This window comes from Diadema setosum, chromosome 6, assembly GCF_964275005.1.
Source record: "Diadema setosum chromosome 6, eeDiaSeto1, whole genome shotgun sequence".
In the NCBI taxonomy this organism is placed as follows: domain Eukaryota; kingdom Metazoa; phylum Echinodermata; class Echinoidea; order Diadematoida; family Diadematidae; genus Diadema; species Diadema setosum.
The window spans coordinates 39,309,502-39,327,447 of record NC_092690.1 but is presented as its reverse complement, the minus strand read 5'-3'; the positions used below and the strand labels follow the sequence as shown (position 1 = coordinate 39,327,447).

The 17,946-nt window shown below is 36.8% G+C and overlaps 1 protein-coding gene across 1 annotated transcript; it reads left to right on the top strand.

Moving 5' to 3' along the window:
• The first annotated feature begins 3,130 nt into the window (after positions 1–3,130).
• Positions 3,131–14,577, top strand: LOC140229790 (uncharacterized). Its single transcript, XM_072310024.1, has 8 exons — positions 3,131–3,191; positions 4,597–4,920; positions 6,776–7,020; positions 7,473–7,581; positions 8,558–8,671; positions 10,494–10,655; positions 11,728–11,889; positions 14,234–14,577. The coding sequence occupies exons 1-8, from the start codon at positions 3,131–3,133 to the stop codon at positions 14,575–14,577; spliced, it is 1,521 nt and encodes a 506-aa protein (XP_072166125.1).
• The last annotated feature ends 3,369 nt before the right edge of the window (positions 14,578–17,946 follow it).

The window sequence follows — 17,946 nt, the reverse complement described above, 5'->3', positions numbered from 1 at the left end:
CTCAAGATCCGTGAAGGACTCCATGTATGAAAAAATTGATATCCTGACGTCAGGCGAAGCAAACAGAAAAAAAAGGGGACTATGATAAGGACAAGAACGAAAGCAGGGACGGAACAGGCAGGAAAACAAACTAAAGATAGGCATAACAAAGAAAGGGAGAGAAGCAAATACAAGTGTCTACAATTCAGTTATTAGGGAAGGTCATTGATTTGTCAGTGATGGTAGAGAAGCTAGATCCTTCTGATTCTCCTTGTCCCAAAGTGATTTGTATCTACTGTTACACTTTATCGGCATTTTATTTCACAAGCAAAAAGACCTCACATCTATGATAACTAGTGATAATCATTCATAGCGATGGTTCTGCGCTAAATTCGGAATATGAGTCCGAAGATAGACAGCCAATCAGATGAAAACGATATCAAGAAGTTGCTTGTCGTTGGCTACGGTCACAACTCAAGAGCGGCGACCGATCGATTTGTAGCCTACTCGGTCACGTCGGTCGCTGCTGAAATTTTGGCACCGCTCAGCAGTTTTTTGGAAATGTTGAGCAGGCTGTAAATCCCTAGCGATGACCGAGCAGTGCCCTGTCGATTTCCCGTCGGTCACCGACCGATTTTCAGTAAAATTTTGGCGAAATATGGGGATCTGCAACGCGCAGAGTCCGAGCAGTCAGCGAGCGATGCCCCATCGGCAACTGGACGATCTCCCACCGGCCACCGGCCGATTTTTACGAATTCGCTCAGCGACCGACGGGTGATCGATAGGTAATCTACCGGTGACCCGTAGGCGTACCGGCGGCCACTCGCTGGTCTCTGCCGGAAATTTCTCACGAGCTACCTGTGTTATGTACCTGTGTTAATTGATTAATTAATTAATTCGTTCATTAATTAAGATAAAACTCGAGTAAAAAGATCTAAGAGTTAAATTATCAACTACAGTAACCATGGTAACAAACCTCATCTATGTGATACCACAGGTGACTAGAAATTAGGAAATAAAACAAAAGGGAGGAACACCCAAGATGGAACAAAGATTAGAATAGATTAGAATTTTCCAAAATATCTTGTTTGCTTCTATACTTTACAGTATTTTTCTGTTCCTATTTAATTTCATATTTTAATTTTCCCCATCTCTTGTCATTCATTTCTTCTTCAATCAATAGGCCTTTAATAAATGATAAGGTAACCAACACGTGACCAAATCATATTTTACTACGTCAAAATATCGACACTAACTTTTAGCTTTCATCTCTTTTGCCCCATAGTGGTTGCCTCTGACTTCCATGTCCCTCATGTTGGTTGCAGAGATGTTTAGATGCTGAGATGTTGATGGGGTTTCCTTGCCTCTTATCCCTCCCCCTGCTTCTTCCAAATTGCGCTAGATTATCTTCTCCATCTAGTCCCTGGTTGCTTCTGTCATTTTTATCTTAACATTTTTAGTCCCCAAATCGCTCGGCGGCGACCGCTCGATCTATTATCTTGGTTTTCTTCTGTGCTGTTCTCATTTTTGTCTCTATTATCATGATTATTTTTGTTCCCTAGATCGCTCGGTAGCGACCGCTCGATTAGGTCAGTGCCTGGGCGGTTCCCGCTCGGACAACGAGCGTATTTTGGGCAGTGAGTGAAAACTGGTCGGTCGCCGCTGAAATTTTAACTCCGCGTTAAAACTTCAGCGGCGACCGACCGATGCCCTAAAAATCAGTGGCGCCTGGTTGGTCACTGGTCGGACACCGGTCGTTGTCCGACCGGTTTTGGCTAAAAACTCACCGACCGGTCGCCGAGCAGGCTGACTTTGGGGGTTGTGACCGTAGCCTTATTGTTTTCATTGGGCAAACAGGACAATACAGTAATTATATCGAATGGATAGTGTCGCTGTCAGCATTTCCTTATGAACATGATGAACGGCATCCCTTAAAATATTTCCCTCGTTGTTTAATTGATATCGGTCGGCTCTTCAAGGTATATAGGCCTTGAGGTGACCACAATCTGGCTGACCATTTTTTTAAATCTTAAAATAAAATGGAATTGTTTGTTGGTGTGCATTACGTTTTCTTCTACATTTTACATTTCAATCAATTATGAATCATGAATGTGAGGAGCATTTGATGATGACTGGTGGGGGAGGAAACATACCGAATGCTCCACGGGAAGGGTTTCAAATGCTTGTGAGGGAGGTTAAAGTCCCGAGACGACGTCGAAGGACTTATAGCCTCTCGAAATAGCATTTCAAACCCTTAGGGTGGAACGTTTGGTACATGTTCCCGAGAACAAAAGTCATCATCTGTTATATTATATGGGTTAGTCAAATACCATCATCTGTTATGAGTTGGTATCGTTTGTCATTTGTTACGTGAAAATGTTTTCCCATGGGAGAACATAACCAATTTGCCTCCATCACGTGACTGCATTTAGCCAATTACTAAACAGTATTTGACTTAGCATTTAAAATAACCTTATAATGCACAAAGTTTGAGGAGCATTGATGTCAGACCTATACCTGCAAGTTTCACGTAAATATCAGTCTCGGTGGTTCTTCTATTCATATGTCAGGCAAGCTTTTTCTCTCACGCCTAAAAAAATTATGATAGTAATGATGACGATGATAATAATAATAACAATACTAATAATAATTGTAATGATAATAATTATAATTATAACACCGAGCAATAATGAAAATAATAAGAACACAACAAACACCTACTACAAAAAGCATAGATATCTAAGTCACAAAAGTCATATTTTAACCAAAATTTGTATTTAGTATCCACCCCATGGCTGCATTTACAACTAAGAATTGTTATGTACCAACTAAGTGTACCAACAGTTAAAAGAATGCAAGCATTTATCATCGATGGACATTGAACAGCAAATATAAACTATAATTTCTCTTAATCCATAATGTGCTAGTACATGATCGGAGAAGTACAAAGTACGATTCCCTGCACCTACATTGCAGAAAATGTCAGCCTTGAACTAACGACAGGAGAGTCTGAAGTACACTTCCCGTACTGCATCACACATGCAGTGTTGTAGGCCCGCATGACTCACGTTTTGTATATAGCGTATCCACACCCAGCTCCGATACGACATATTGTTTCATATTAATTGTATGATATCCTATGAAGAAGACGATGTTATCTTTGAATATTTTCTTGCTTTGCCTTCTGGTGACCATCACGTCGTTTGCAGAAGGTAAGTTCAAAATTAAACAGAAAACTGGGAGAAATTTCGCTCCTGCCCCTCAATGCAGAGTTGGGTTAATCAATTTATCGTGAATGAACGAGCATGCATATGAACAAAGCATGGTCATCAAAGCGAATAATTCATACATTTTAGTGCATTGTGAGATTATGAGTATGTGTTTTGGCGCTTATTGTCTCTTGTTAACCCCAGTACCAACTGTTTTATGCTAAGTTAGTAACTAATCAAACACCAATCCTCCCTGCAGACAAGAATGTATCTTTTATAGCCGAAATTTGCAGCATCCTCTACGTAAAGGTTTTAGATTTTATACTACGCATCGGACGGTAGTGAGACAATGAGGTGAAATCTTGAGATATCTAGTGAAGTCCTGAGAGATTAAAGCTCATCAAAGAACCTTCACGAATTAGGTTTTGATTAAAGAAGAAATCCAACAAAATGTTATCTGTTTCATAAGAAGGAGAGAAAAAATATCCCTGCAGAACAGAGAAAAAATGATGAAAATCGGATAAGAAATAAGAAAATTATGACATTCTGATTTCACAAATTTTCCGAAAGACACTTCTTGACCATGCGTTATGAATATTCAAATTTGCAAGCTGACGACGTCATGCTCTCACAATTTCTTATTCATTTGAGATACAGAAATGACTTAAACCTCATTTCAACTCTGTATTAAAGGGGATGGCTAGTAACTGATCAGTGGGAATGCTGGGGGATGATTGTTCTAATTTTTTCATTGAAGAGTACATTATAATCTATTGTTGTGTGAAAATTGTTTGCTTTGGAATGGTATCATATTCAAGTAATGTGCAGTTTAATGGTTCCAGGTTAGCATGCCTGTACAGTGACGGAAACTGCATGAAACTGCACATTACTTGAATATGAGACCATTCTGACGCAAATAATTTTCACACAACAATATATATAATGTATTTTTAAATGAATCCCACAAGAATTGGAACAACCATTCCCCAGCATTCCCTCTCATTCCCACTGATCAGTTACTAGACATTCCCTTTAATATAAAACTTGCCTTCAAACTTCCAAAAGTGAAAAAAACAACAACAATATGTTAACTGCAACTGATTGACAAATTGCCCTACATCAACGTAAATAAGCACTGAATTGATCAGTGTTTTAGTTATTATATTATTATTTGCACTTCTGCACTTATATAAACACATTATTATTTGCACTTCGTTACCATCAGCCCTCTCTTCTTGATCACGAGTTTTAGTTTCCCTATTCATCTTATCTCTCAGACAGACCGAGTTTATTCTTTGGGTAAGTGATAACCGATAAAGATTCATAATATAGGCCTACATAATTTACACTGACAGTCAGCATGATATACTGAGTATGAAGAATTCCTTTCCCTTTCCACCCACCCCACCGACCAAAGGTCAAGTCAGCACTAAGCTGTTTGTAACAGCCTATTTTGGTCGATCGGTGGAACTCCCGTGTGAGATTTCAAGACCACCCTACACAGTTTTCTGGTATCAACACATTTCGTCCGGCGCCCCTGATGAAGCTTCAAGAATCGTGGTGCAGAATATAAATGGAGAGGACATAGCTACGACAGAACCGAGGTTCGAAATCACCTCCGATTTTTCTCTGATGATACACAACGTGACGGTCCAAGATGAGACCACGTATTCATGTCGTGTTGGATGGTTTGACGATCAGATGACGAGGTACACTCAGCTCAGAGTAGTGGGTAAGGCTCGTTCCATTTTCTATTACAATATTGCAATTCATTTAGTCTCTTTCTACCTCCCGGCCTGGTCTCGTATAGTTTGTAGCTCGACAATAAAATTCTCAAGATGTCAGTGTATTAATAGGGCCTATATTGTATCAAAGAGTGCTCCATCACTGGATAATACAAACTGTAACACAAAAAGAGAGTAATGAGGTCACAGTTGAACTAAAAGATAATAACGAAAGTCAAATATAGAGTATGAGAATGAGACTGAGAACGGATTGTCCGAGTTCCTTCATACTTTACTAATGTGTTCAGCTGAAATTTCTATATTTTTCCCCACTAATTTTGATGAATATTTGAGCTTCACTCACTTTCAGCAATGTGGGCAGCTGAATTCCATTTGAGGTCAAATATAGGCCTAGTACTGTCTGTGACTGCAATATTGATTAGAATTCAGGAGGTTTAGTAAAATGTCACTTAGAGACTGTAGAACTTATCCCGTCTGCTACTGGGTCTTCCAAACAAACATTACCAACTACGTGAAAAGTTTGGTGGAATGAAGCTCTTATTATTTTCCTGGTTATCACTTTTTAAGGAACGTCCCTCTCGAAGTAATCTCACAAGAAGAGACGTCACAGGAACTTGCGCGACTCGAAAGACAAAAAAAAAAATAGAAAAAAAAATGTAAAAGAGAAATGACGGCGCTATGAAAAAGAAAGGAAAGCGACTCAAGGGTGATTTCCGAGACGTCGCCCTTGAGATTGTTTCCTTTATTGCCCTTGAAATTGTTTCCTTTGAATACAATGAATTGAATTAAACGTCGCAAAGAATAAATATTGCCAAGACGTCTCCGAGACCAGATAGACACTGGAAGCAGTCAAGGTAAAATTCGAATATGTTCGATTCTCTAGCGGCTCCTGGAGACCAGGCCAGCCTGAAAGAGATGTCGAGGACGTCTCCGTGACAGTGACACATTCTCGCTCCTGCGACAAGTTTGCTCCCACAAAATATCTGCACGCTAAGCGAAACATACATTCTACCCACAAACATAATCCTTAACCCGAAAAATAGTCCTCAAGTCAAAGAAAACATAAAACCCTATCACAACTCTAACCCAAACCCTAAGTCCTTGGAGAAAATAAGACAGGAGTAATTGTCGCAGGAGCAAACTATGGAACCCTCCCCGACTGAAGCGAGATAAGTCGCCATCAAGTCGGCACATGGTCGCGATGATGCCCTTAAAGAAGTATTGCAAGTACAAATGAAATTTCAAACGGTTTCAATTTTTATTAGACAAATCCTTACCCTCTAATATAAAACATTCGTCCTCCACTATATATACATAATATTGAGAATTGACATGACATACATAGAGCAGTTTGAGAGCGCTTTCTCGCCAAATTTGGAAAAAGGCTTCAGATCTAATTTATGATAATATGCAGAGAAGTCATTAGTTGGAAACAGCACTGGAGCTTGCACGGATCGACCAAGCTAAATGTGTATACGCTACCCATTCGAAGTCGCGCATGAAAAATTTCACAGGAAGGATTCTTCTCCCTTTTTTTTTTTTGCGAATTAATGCAGTTTTAGTGTATATGTTCCGATTTCTACAGTAGGTTTAGAAAATAATTATGATAGTTTTGTAAAGATACCGCAATGCCAGTTTTATATCTTAAGCTATAGGAACAAGGAGAAAACTGCAAATGTGTTCCCGCTGACTTTTTTTTCCCACAGTTGACACTGCAACGAAACGAGCAAAACCCGATTCGATTCTTGCAGAATGAAACAGCGGGTGATTCAAACATTCTTTAGGGTGTTCGGAACACTTAAAAATAAATGCATCAATCTGTGCCCATTTTCTCTATCGCAGCTCTTGCCGATGAGCTCAACCCGATTACAGTCGAAAACTGCCGGAAAAACGGTACTGACAAATGTATGTACATCATCGACCCATCCGAACCAACGATTCAGCTGAAATGCGAAGTGGTTGGTGTACGGCCAGCAGTGAAGTTAACATGGACCGACGCCCTCACCGGCGAAATGCTACGATCGGGGAAAACAAATGAGAGGGTGGATACGAAGACGGGACTCGTGACTGTGTTTCGAGTTACTGCAGTGAGAAGCAGGCTTTTAATTGGAATTTCTCTAAGTACATTAATATCGTTGATATATTATAAATATGTATGCATATATATATAAATATATATATATATATATATATATATATATATATATATATATATATCTAATATGTATAAACGTGTGTGTGTACATGTATATGTGAATTCCTGTCTTTTTATACAATGTAGCATTTGCCCTTAATCACCCCCAAGTAGTATATCTAACACCAAACATTCCATATGCAACACGGATGTATTGTTTCTATCTCAGATTGATATGCATGAAAATTATACATTACAATAAACATCTTAAAAGAGGAACATTCATATATTTAGGACCACATCTTTGCTATAAAGCAAATATAGTAATCAGTCAATTGCCTTTTATCTTTATCAGTGGAGAAATGATCAAAGTGGGATCATATTATTTTGATATTTGTTTCGTAGATTTCTGGATTAGATATCAATCAAGACCGGATGATTTTATGCCAAGCGAAAGGAGAAGCAGTAAGAGGGACTTCCCGTCTGACAGTCTTACTGCACAAAGAACCAGAAGGTATTCAACAAAATTGTCTTGCTTATTTAAAAAAAAAAAAAAACGAAAAATCTAGCTATTATTCTAATTTTGTATATTCGTTTCGCGCTTGTCGGTCGTTTCAAAGGAAAGTTATTGTGTAATATTGCGACGTATCAGAATTTGTTGATACATGTTGGCCTAAGGCTTTTAAACTCTATTCATCATTTTGTCTTCATAGTGGATTAAGACTGTAAAAAGTACTAAGAAAACGTTACTTCTAAATGACATTTGTGATAACAATAATCTATCAAGGGCTCTACATTGGCGATGGCCGGTTGATCAGGGCCACTAAAGTTGATGTCGGGCCAACAAACTTTAAAAAAAAATCATCATGTTAGTGTACATAGTCTTTCCTTTTTTGACCACCAAAATCTTGAATTTATTACTTTTGTTTGATCACCAGAGAGAGAGAGAGAGAGAGAGAGAGAGCGAGAGAGAGAGAGAGAGAGAGAGAGGGGGAGAGAGATCACTGCAATTTCTATCGACAAAATGTCCCTCATACTTATGCCAAGACCGCTTTGATACTTACTCATTTTGTTCAAGTTGTGATTACCACTAATAAAAAAAGTATTACATAATATTAAAAAAAAAAAACTTGAACCAAAGAATACAGTGCCCTCTTTTACGATTCATGCCACAAACCAAAAACAGACGTGAACAGAGGTGCAAATAGATGATTGTAAGGCGACGGAATCTACATCTTATCCTATTTGTATAAACTTGAGTAGCTGTATCGATGAAACATAAATATTTTATTAACAAGGCTTTAATCCTTCTGTTGTTTTTTTTTTTTGCACAAGCATAGTTAACTTTGTCACTGTCTTAATTCGGTTTGTTTGTAAATGTAAAGTGAGCTTAGTCTCTCATAAAAAAAGCATATAATAATGTCATTGTCAGTTACAGTATCGTCTTGTTTTCATTACCGTTTCTGATTTTTATGACTTCTTCATTATAGAAGATTCAAATCTCCCTGGTGGTAGTTCCACGCCAGTTGTAATGGCAACTGTACTGACACTCATCTTCGTAGGGCTGATTGTGACCGTCGTACTTGGCTTTATCCTTATTCGAAGTAAGTTTAAATGATAACGATTAAGTTAAATGCAGTACAATGGCTTCCATAGGTGAAGAAAGGAAATACCTTGCCGATATTTTCAGAACAGTAATGAGTATAAAATATCTAAAAGTACATCTAACTTATTGAAGACTAAGAACACAGACGCATCCAATACGCACACACACACACACACACACACACACACATATACCAAATAACAAGACATAATTTTATTATGTATTATATATTCTTCCTGAGTATGTACTAATAGTAACCTATTTGGATATGAATGATATAATGAAATATATGAAATGTATGTATATTTCAGGAAAACAGAAAAAGAGGCAGGAAGGAAGAGAAGAAGCGGCTACTGATCTAACACCTCTAAAATCTGCCAAGGAATCCGAAATAGGTACGTTTCAGCAACTTCTCAGTTAAGTGAACAATATGTTTATCCTGTTTAGGCCCTATATGTTTATTTTGTCAGTATATCCTCGCTGGGGCGACAAGACTCGCATGTCAAATGTTTAGGAGAGAAAAAAAAACAACAACAAAAGAACAACGACAAACAAACAAACGTGGCAGCCAAAGCAATATATCATTGATAGAATCACATGCCCGTGCGTTGCAAATTTGGGGTCAAAAGATGCGGAAGTCTCAAAAGAAACAGGTTTTGTAACATCGCGGCCACAATTTTTTGCTATGGCGATACATTGCTCGGAATGTGTGTGTGTGTGTGTGTGTGTGCGTGTGTGTGTGTGTGTTGGGGGGGGGGGGTGGTTACTGCTAATGTAAGAAAGAATTTTGTTATCGAAATTATAATGTACACCCAGCTGATATAACTAGCCTTGATAACTATATAAACCTATTCCTTTTTTCTCCAAGTCTTGGTCAGCCCTGAACCATAACAAAATGCTTTCAGATTTATTTCTTCTCTTCCCTCTCGTCCTTTCTTGCAGGGCATTTATTTGCACATTGTATCATTAGGTCAAGCGCATACCTTACACCTTAGATATGCTTGCACTGTCTCCTGCACACACGACACACTGTCACCTGCGCACACGACACACTGTCACGCTTACACTTCTATTTACCATGTTTACTATAGTAGTCAATAGTGTTGAGTTTTTGCATTTGAAACACGCAGTCACTGTTCTAAATAGGAGTATGTGTTAGGTATACCTTCAGTTAGAATTGATAGTATGTTTTATATAGCTTTATTGGGATTGTATATACGTATACATATACACACACACACACACATATATATATATATATATATATATATACCTATACATATATATATATATATATATATATATATATATATATACATATATATATACATGTACATATTTGTCAAATGGAGATATTTGCCATTAAAGGTCAAGAAAAATAAAGAGAATAATAAGAAAATTTTTGCTTCTTTTGACCATAACTTCAAAAATGTACCTTTATATGTAGTGACCAATATATCATTTAAAAGGTATCATTTTGTACTTTATGACAGAGACCATACTTCAAAATCTTCAAAAATGGACTTTTTTTTTGCAAACAAACTCTTCATATAATGATAGGGCCTTGTCCACATCAATCTCTGCCTTTGATGGCAGTCCCTTGATTTCTCCTTTGTTTGCATACAAATACAGATCAGTATGCCTTATGTTGCTTTATTTTAGAGATGATGGTGCTAAGAAATTAAAAATATCTTCATAGATATGTATGTTTTTTTTTTGCATAATCTCTGTACCGTGTTGTTTTTATTCGTTATTGTACTTGGAGATAGAAAATCAAGCCAAAACTTCTTTCTTTGATCTACATCCTGTCTCTTGCACAGAGAAAAAGAGAAAGAAGATCAGAGACTATAGACCAGGGGTTTTTTCCCCACGCTATATAGCTGGTGATGTGCAACTTCCAAGCCAGGTTAAAATTTCATTTATTGCTCCTTTGGGAGCCGGGAAGTCTTCATTCATAAGGTCGCTGGTCTATGCCCTCAGTGGTAAGTGAGACTCTTGGTACCACAATTTAAAGGGACTGCACAGTACTGGTTGAGGTAGGGTTTCATGTTTTGAACATTCCTAAGTGAGATAATGAAAAGCCTCTTCTGAAATATGAAAGAGCATGTAATTTTAAGAAGGATTCAACATTTATTTGATAAAAATTGGTTTTCAAATGGCTGAGATATCCCAAAAAGTGTTAATAATAAAAGGCGACATGCCACAACTTTATTAGGATCTCTTTGTTTCACCTTGTGTTTGGATATCTCAGCCATTTCAAAACCGATTTTCATCGAATAAACTTTTGATACCCCTTAGAACTGCATTCCCCCTTACATCTCAAAGAGTGGTTTCTGAATATCTCGCAAAATGTTAAAAGCTAAATCTACACCTCGACCAGAACTGTACACACCCTTTAACTACCATCCAAAATGGCGGCGTAGACTTCAAGGTTTACAAATTATTTGTAAGCCTTGGAGTCTACGCCGCCATTTTGAAAGGTAGCATCCTTGCCCGGCTCAAAAACAAATGCCGTGGGACTGTGGCCTTTAATATACTGGATGTAAATTTGCTTGTTTGTTTGTTTGTTAATCACCTGATATGCCTGGATAAACAATATTCATCTATGCTAAGCTAGTCTTCCATGGGGTCCAGTTGGATGTGAAGCTTGATAAAAAGTCTTAGTTGAGTTTAAAGTTAAACACGAGTAAAAAAAAAAATGATTTCTTTTTATTATGTCATAGAGAAGATATTCTTAAAGATTTTATTCTGCAAAATGTGCCTCTATGTACTGGTTCAAGACCAGTAGGACCTAAGCTTCTGACGCATTATGACTTCTTTTAAGTGCTGCTTAGACTTCCTTGCCTGTGGATGATACATCAAACCGTTTTAACGTAATCTTGCTGATGAATAAGTCAGGAAACGAGGGCAAAAATAAATAATGAATGATAATAAACACAGTACTGCAGTATGAACAACTTGATGCAATATTGAACAACTTGCTACAATATATGGATCTTCTTTAATACTCGAATACTTTAATGCACTAACATATTCTTTCTGGTGATCTCGCAGGAAATTTTATCGATACTATAGAGGTTGCTGGCGAAATGTCTACAGGAGGAGTTACTCTGGAGACCACTCCATACAAGCTGACCGACTTTATCATTGTTGAGGACAACAAGGGATTGAAGGATCTTGGTGCCAAGCAAGCTGATGTCCTGTTTCAGTTCTTCCGTAAGTCCATGAATAACGTCATCTCATCATTATTGGATCAAAGCAGAAAAAGTGAATAGGGGAATTTATCAACAATTTGAATCATTGAACCAATATCTGTGCTTTAAACTAAAGTCTTCAAATATGAAGTTTTTAATAAGTTTTGTATAAACATAGTAAATGAAGGATTAAGGGAAAATTTCCTAAGGTTTGTGTGGTGGGGGGGGGGGGGAGGAGGAGGTTGGCACCCGACGCACCCCCTGAATTAAATTATGTTAACATCATGTATTCAAAATGTGGATATAGCATATAGGTTGAAATAATCCCTGTGTCTTTTGTGACTTCTTGCTTTCTTTTTAACCAGGACTCAATGCTTCATTCATCATTTTCACAATCCATAAATTAGAACAGTCAAACTATTGAATAGATCAGGGGATAATACAGTAATATCACTTTGGAATATAGAAATATAATTCTTCTTTTATATATTTTTTTCACATATCTGATCTATGAAGGAGGCAGAGGAGTCCATTGCCTTATATTAGTGTACAAGTGAGTATGACATTTCCTTACAGTTATTTTTTTTTGCCTAATACCGGTATAATACATATAAAGGAATGCGTCATCGTTGTGTACTCATTGTTTGAAAAAGATTAATGAACAATGATATTCAACCGTTTGTCATTTCAAATAGCATGACTCACACATTTAAAAGAACCCAATGTGGCTTTTGATAAAGGATTTTTTTTTATATGGGCGTTCGTTTCTTTAATTATGTTTGCCGTCTAGTTCGTGATTGAAGGTGGAAGAGGCAATGTTTGTTTCATCAAAATGAAATTCAATATTTACATGATATGAAGTTGTAAAAATGATCGAATCATTTTACTCCAACATGCTCGGAGGGGATATAAATAATTTTCAAGCATAATAATTATGTAAAACATCCTGTCTGTATAAGAATATGAGCAAAAGACTGCATAAAATCAATTAATGCATTTATGTCGTGGCATTTTTCTAACCTTAAACAACTCTGAAAGAGTGCACCTTTCGATACTGTTCAAATGCGTCGAGTACATGTTATCTTAGTCCATATTTGATATGGGCCTACATTATGTCAACATATTCTACCCCATTAAAAAAAAAAGGTTTCCATGGCATCAAGTTATATCACCTAGCCAACATTTTTGATTGATTGAAGAAACAAAGATTTTGAAGAATGAATTATACACCCTTAACAACTTCTACCGATCCATACTTTTGCATGATTATTATTACAGAGTTGTCAGTCTGTAGCTAATCTTCGTACTACTTGCTTTGAACACTAGCTCTCTTCAGCCAATTGCTTCAGTGAGGGACTTTCTATCGGAGCTCACTTCAAGGAATCGCAAGGAATTTGGTAAGTTCTACCCTCGCACTTTGTTGACGCTATAATCTACTGGATTGCAATTGATAATTCGGCATTTGATTACAAGTCAAACAACAAGAGCAGTAGATACGTCATTTCAGTCTTTAAACAAAACAGCACAGGAGTGCTTGAATTGGTGCCCATCTATTTTTAGCAACATGAGTTATTTCTGGACTACAAGAATATTCAAAAATGCACGGAATGTACATTTATTTCATTTTTGATGCTAATGAAGATTTATAGATATGTACAAATCTTGGAAATATACAATATCATAGTAATTATTTCCCTGATATAGATTTTTATCGTTACATCGCACTTCATGTAACGTGTTTCGAAAACATTTGTGTATTCAATTTTACATAATATAGGCCCTAGATGGTTTTTATTTTGTCACGCTTTCTCCAGTTTATGGGATCTAACGAGAGTCTTAGCTAAAGAAACATTGAATTAAAGTAATAAGTTGCTGCACTTCTTTTCTTTCTTGCCACATGCCATTTTTTCTTAATTGTGATGGAATTAGCGTCAAAGTCGTTGTTACAATCACTCTTTCCTTTGGCTTTACTGCTGTATCATGCAAATCATGATCATAATCATGAAAATTAAAATCAGTTACAGGCGCAGTGATAGGACCAAAAGTAGAACAAAATTTGTAGTATTCATCGGATTGACAAAGGTGGTCTTGCAGCAATTGCGTATAACATTTTTGGTAGCGTTAGTGGACGTAGAAGCCAGTTGACGTTTAAATCAATCGTTTTCAAAAGGAACATCTGATTAGTTAACCACCTCCACTGCATGCAATGCCTAACTTGCCTGATGGCATTGTGGTTGCTCCATCATTTCCACTGTTAACTGCCTCGTGTACAAATGATGTAGGACATCAATGATTATTGTATAGGAGATAAAGACCTGAATAGGATAAAGGGAGTAAGCTCTACTGGTATGCCTCATCCATTGTAGGAAGCCACCCCGTACTAGTGTTAACCCACCGCGACGATGCCGAAGCGGAAGGCAAGAAAGTTAGCATCATGGATGAGGCCAAAGCAGTAGGTGCCTTGGATCAAAAACTCTTCTTTGTCGAAAACTTCACCGAGAGGCTGGACGAGGACGATCCAAAACTTGAAGTGAGAACTCTAGAATTCCTCAACGTGTTCCTCAAGCTTCTGGACTTTGCCGACGACAATCTTGTTCGGCATGCATCAGGGGCTGTATCGTCCCCAGAAGCAAACACGGAGGGAGGAGATGGAATGCAGCAAAAGCCTGGTCGATTCAAGGATTTTTTCAAAAGAAAACTAAATTTATAATATGTCGCTAGCGAGTTGTGAGCACGTTTTTTGAATGTATACATGCATTTTGAAAAACAACACCGATAACTGTTTTATTCTTTTCCTGTATAATTTTAACAGAGATTCTGCCATTTTGTTTCTTTCATTCTACCCGTCCCTATTATAGTCAACTTAAACAGGTATTGGAATTAAATTTTACTATTAAATGTCAAGATGGCCTCCCCACACTAACTGGTCTTTCAATATTTTGTAAACTACAATAGAGGATTGACTTATCATTTGGGCTCCAATATGGGACTATCATTGACGTGATACTGGTGATTAGGACTGCTATGAAACCTAACTATTAAAGAGAGAGTTGACGTTATTTAGCTTTTCGTCCCGCTAGCCGCCGCAACTATTTTGCCAGTCTTTTAAAACTGTGTACAAGTTGAAGTTTGTGCTCTATTCCCCAGCAAATGGGAAGCTAACAATGACGGGTGGTGGTAATATTAAATAGGTATGATAGGTGATCGTTCATAACCTTGTCATCAGCATTGTAATCCATGCATTATTATTACTTTTTTTAATGCAGCTGGGTAAGACATATTATCTTATATCAAACAAACAAAAGCATGGTAATATTATGCTTTAACCGTATATACAGTGTGAGAAGCAGTTATGTTACTTGTGATTTCTCTGGCTCTGACCACTTTTTTTTATGCCGGTCGTCACTAGTAATTTGTAACAGTAGTAACGTCCAATGATTTACGTTTCCGATCTTGCAAGAGGGCGAAAACTGTCATCTATAGATATTCCAGTGTGTTATCATTGTGATGTGAATTGTAAATTGTAAATGTATGTCATTGCATGTAATCTGATGGGGCTAGCAGTCTTGCCCAGCATGAATGTAACCAGATATATGTATATTAATACCATTGCATTCCGATTTTTGAAAACTTTTAATCAGCCAAGAATTGTCCGACTAAGAAAACATTCCCTTCTCTGACATGTAATTCATTACCATGCACTTTAAAAACATCGGTGTTAGATTTAACACTACGGGTGTTAAATCTAACACCGATCAAACTTCAATAAAGGACCACACCCACAGGTGTTAAAAATGCACTGTGATGGTGTTGAAAAGTGTTCACCTGACACTTCGTGGTGTTAATTTGACACTGTACCTGGTGTTATTTTGACACTGTAATGGTGTTAATTAAAAAATGACACCACATGGTGTTGATTTGATATTTGCTGGTGTTAATATCAATGGTTTAACACCCGTCCAGCTTCAATAAGGGACCACACCAGCTGGTGTTTAATACTTTGGTGTAAATCTATTTTCACATTTTTTCAAAAATCTAGTATTTTAATGTAAAATTCTTGATCGTCTTGTTTAAATAAAAAATCAAAAAGAAGTGCAGTTACTAAGAAACTCTTCAAAAAACAGTTTAAAATTTGGAAATGACACCCGTAGGTGTTAATTAAACACCATAAATGAGCACCGAAAATTTAACACCAGCTCGGTGTTCACTATTTAACACCGGACTTTTTGCAGTGTGGTAGTCCTAAGAAGGTGGATCAGGCGAACAGAGTCGTAGAAGAAGTCACACGTAGATTAAGAAAGTAATGAGATTCTAAACTTGTACATTTTATTTCATAATTTTATTCATTTACAAAATGCATAAGGATACATAATTATACACGTACGTATATAGTTTGTAAAGATGGAATAATTGTTTATATTACATGTACATAAACGTTGCAAGAATCGTGCCAGAATGCACATTAGGGTAATGATAATAAGGTGAGAGAAAAAATTATGTTGATGGTAACAACTCTTAGCTCTTCCCTTAGTTTTTTTTATTAATTTGGCAAGTATACCAAAAAAAAAAAAAAATCTTATCAATTTAGCTGAAGTGTTACAGTTCATCTTGCCTAAGTCTACCACCTCCCACGATTCAACGAACTGGCCAAATCGATGGGAAATAAACCCCGGATTGATACAAGCAACAATTCTACTAGTCAAAACTCAGGTAGATTGGATGGGTCTCGGGTAAGGTTAACTGCACAACACGGATGTACAAACTGTCTCCCGATATAGATAGTCATTGCTAGTTCATCGCCACAAACCAGTAAATTTGATCCAATGGATGCACCTTCTTTTTCTCTGGTTAAAACAAGAGAGAAATTTTATGAAGTATTGTGCATTAGTCATTGCGTAGTAGCCTATGGGGGCTATGTAAAGGCAATGAAGAAACTGTATTGCTGTACATTCTAAAGGTAATGAAGAAACTTACCTTGTTAGCAATTAATGTTTATGTATATCCATTTATATGTATGGTACCATCAATGTGTATGACATAATGTGTATGTATCTGCATGAGCAATGATATAATGCAGGAACCAATCAAATCAAATCAAATCAAATCAAATCAAATGATGCCATCACATCATTTAAAAAAAATGATATTCCTCAAGATGAATATAATTTTCCAGCAGCTGCAACGCTGCACATTACCCATCATGCAACAGATGATTCAATTTAATCCTCTGAAAATCTCTTCTCCGAGGGCAGTGAGAGAAAAACTGTTGTTTACTGTTTGCCGCTGTGTAGTGTAAGTTAACGTTCTAATGCAGTTTTCAATCTCGATTGTTCGAAGTGAAATGCGAATTAAGCTTTTCATGCTTAATGGTACTGATTTTATTTTTTTTTCAATACAAGAGATTATGTATAACCTTGCAAATGTTACTGTCTGTCTGTATTGATGAAGTTTGAGCAGCATTGTAAAATGGAAATTAGTATCTTATATGTGAGGAGTGGAAACGTTTTGTTATTGATTGTATATCCTGGGTAATAACGTAAAGTTTGTATTTACTATTAGTGTGTATCATTTGTGATAGTAAAAATCATTTGTAATTTTAATAAGATAGTGGATATCATTTGTGATTTTCAATGCAGTTAATTGTACTTAATTCTGTTGACCACAAGATGTCTGTTTTTTATTTGAAATTCACTGTTACATTTTTGTACGCTAGTTAAAGGTTCCATGATAAAAATGAAATGTATACATTGGATGACGAGTATTCAAATGGTTTCCATAAACATGATATTGTATTATATTACATATGTCAGAAGATAGAGGGGGAGAGAGTTAGGGGTAAAAGAGATGAAGAAATAGTGTGAGAGAAAGAGAGAGGGAGAGAGAGAGAGAAAAGAGCAAACAGTCACGTCTCACATCGTGTGTATATTTAAACGTTTTCAATGACGACGAATCATTGTTTATTTGTCTTCATTACATGCATATCAATATACGGAGAAAATTACATGATTAAAGACTAAAGAATAAATGCTTTGCGTGACCATGTTGCATGATAAATCGCAAATGGTATCTGACATAATCA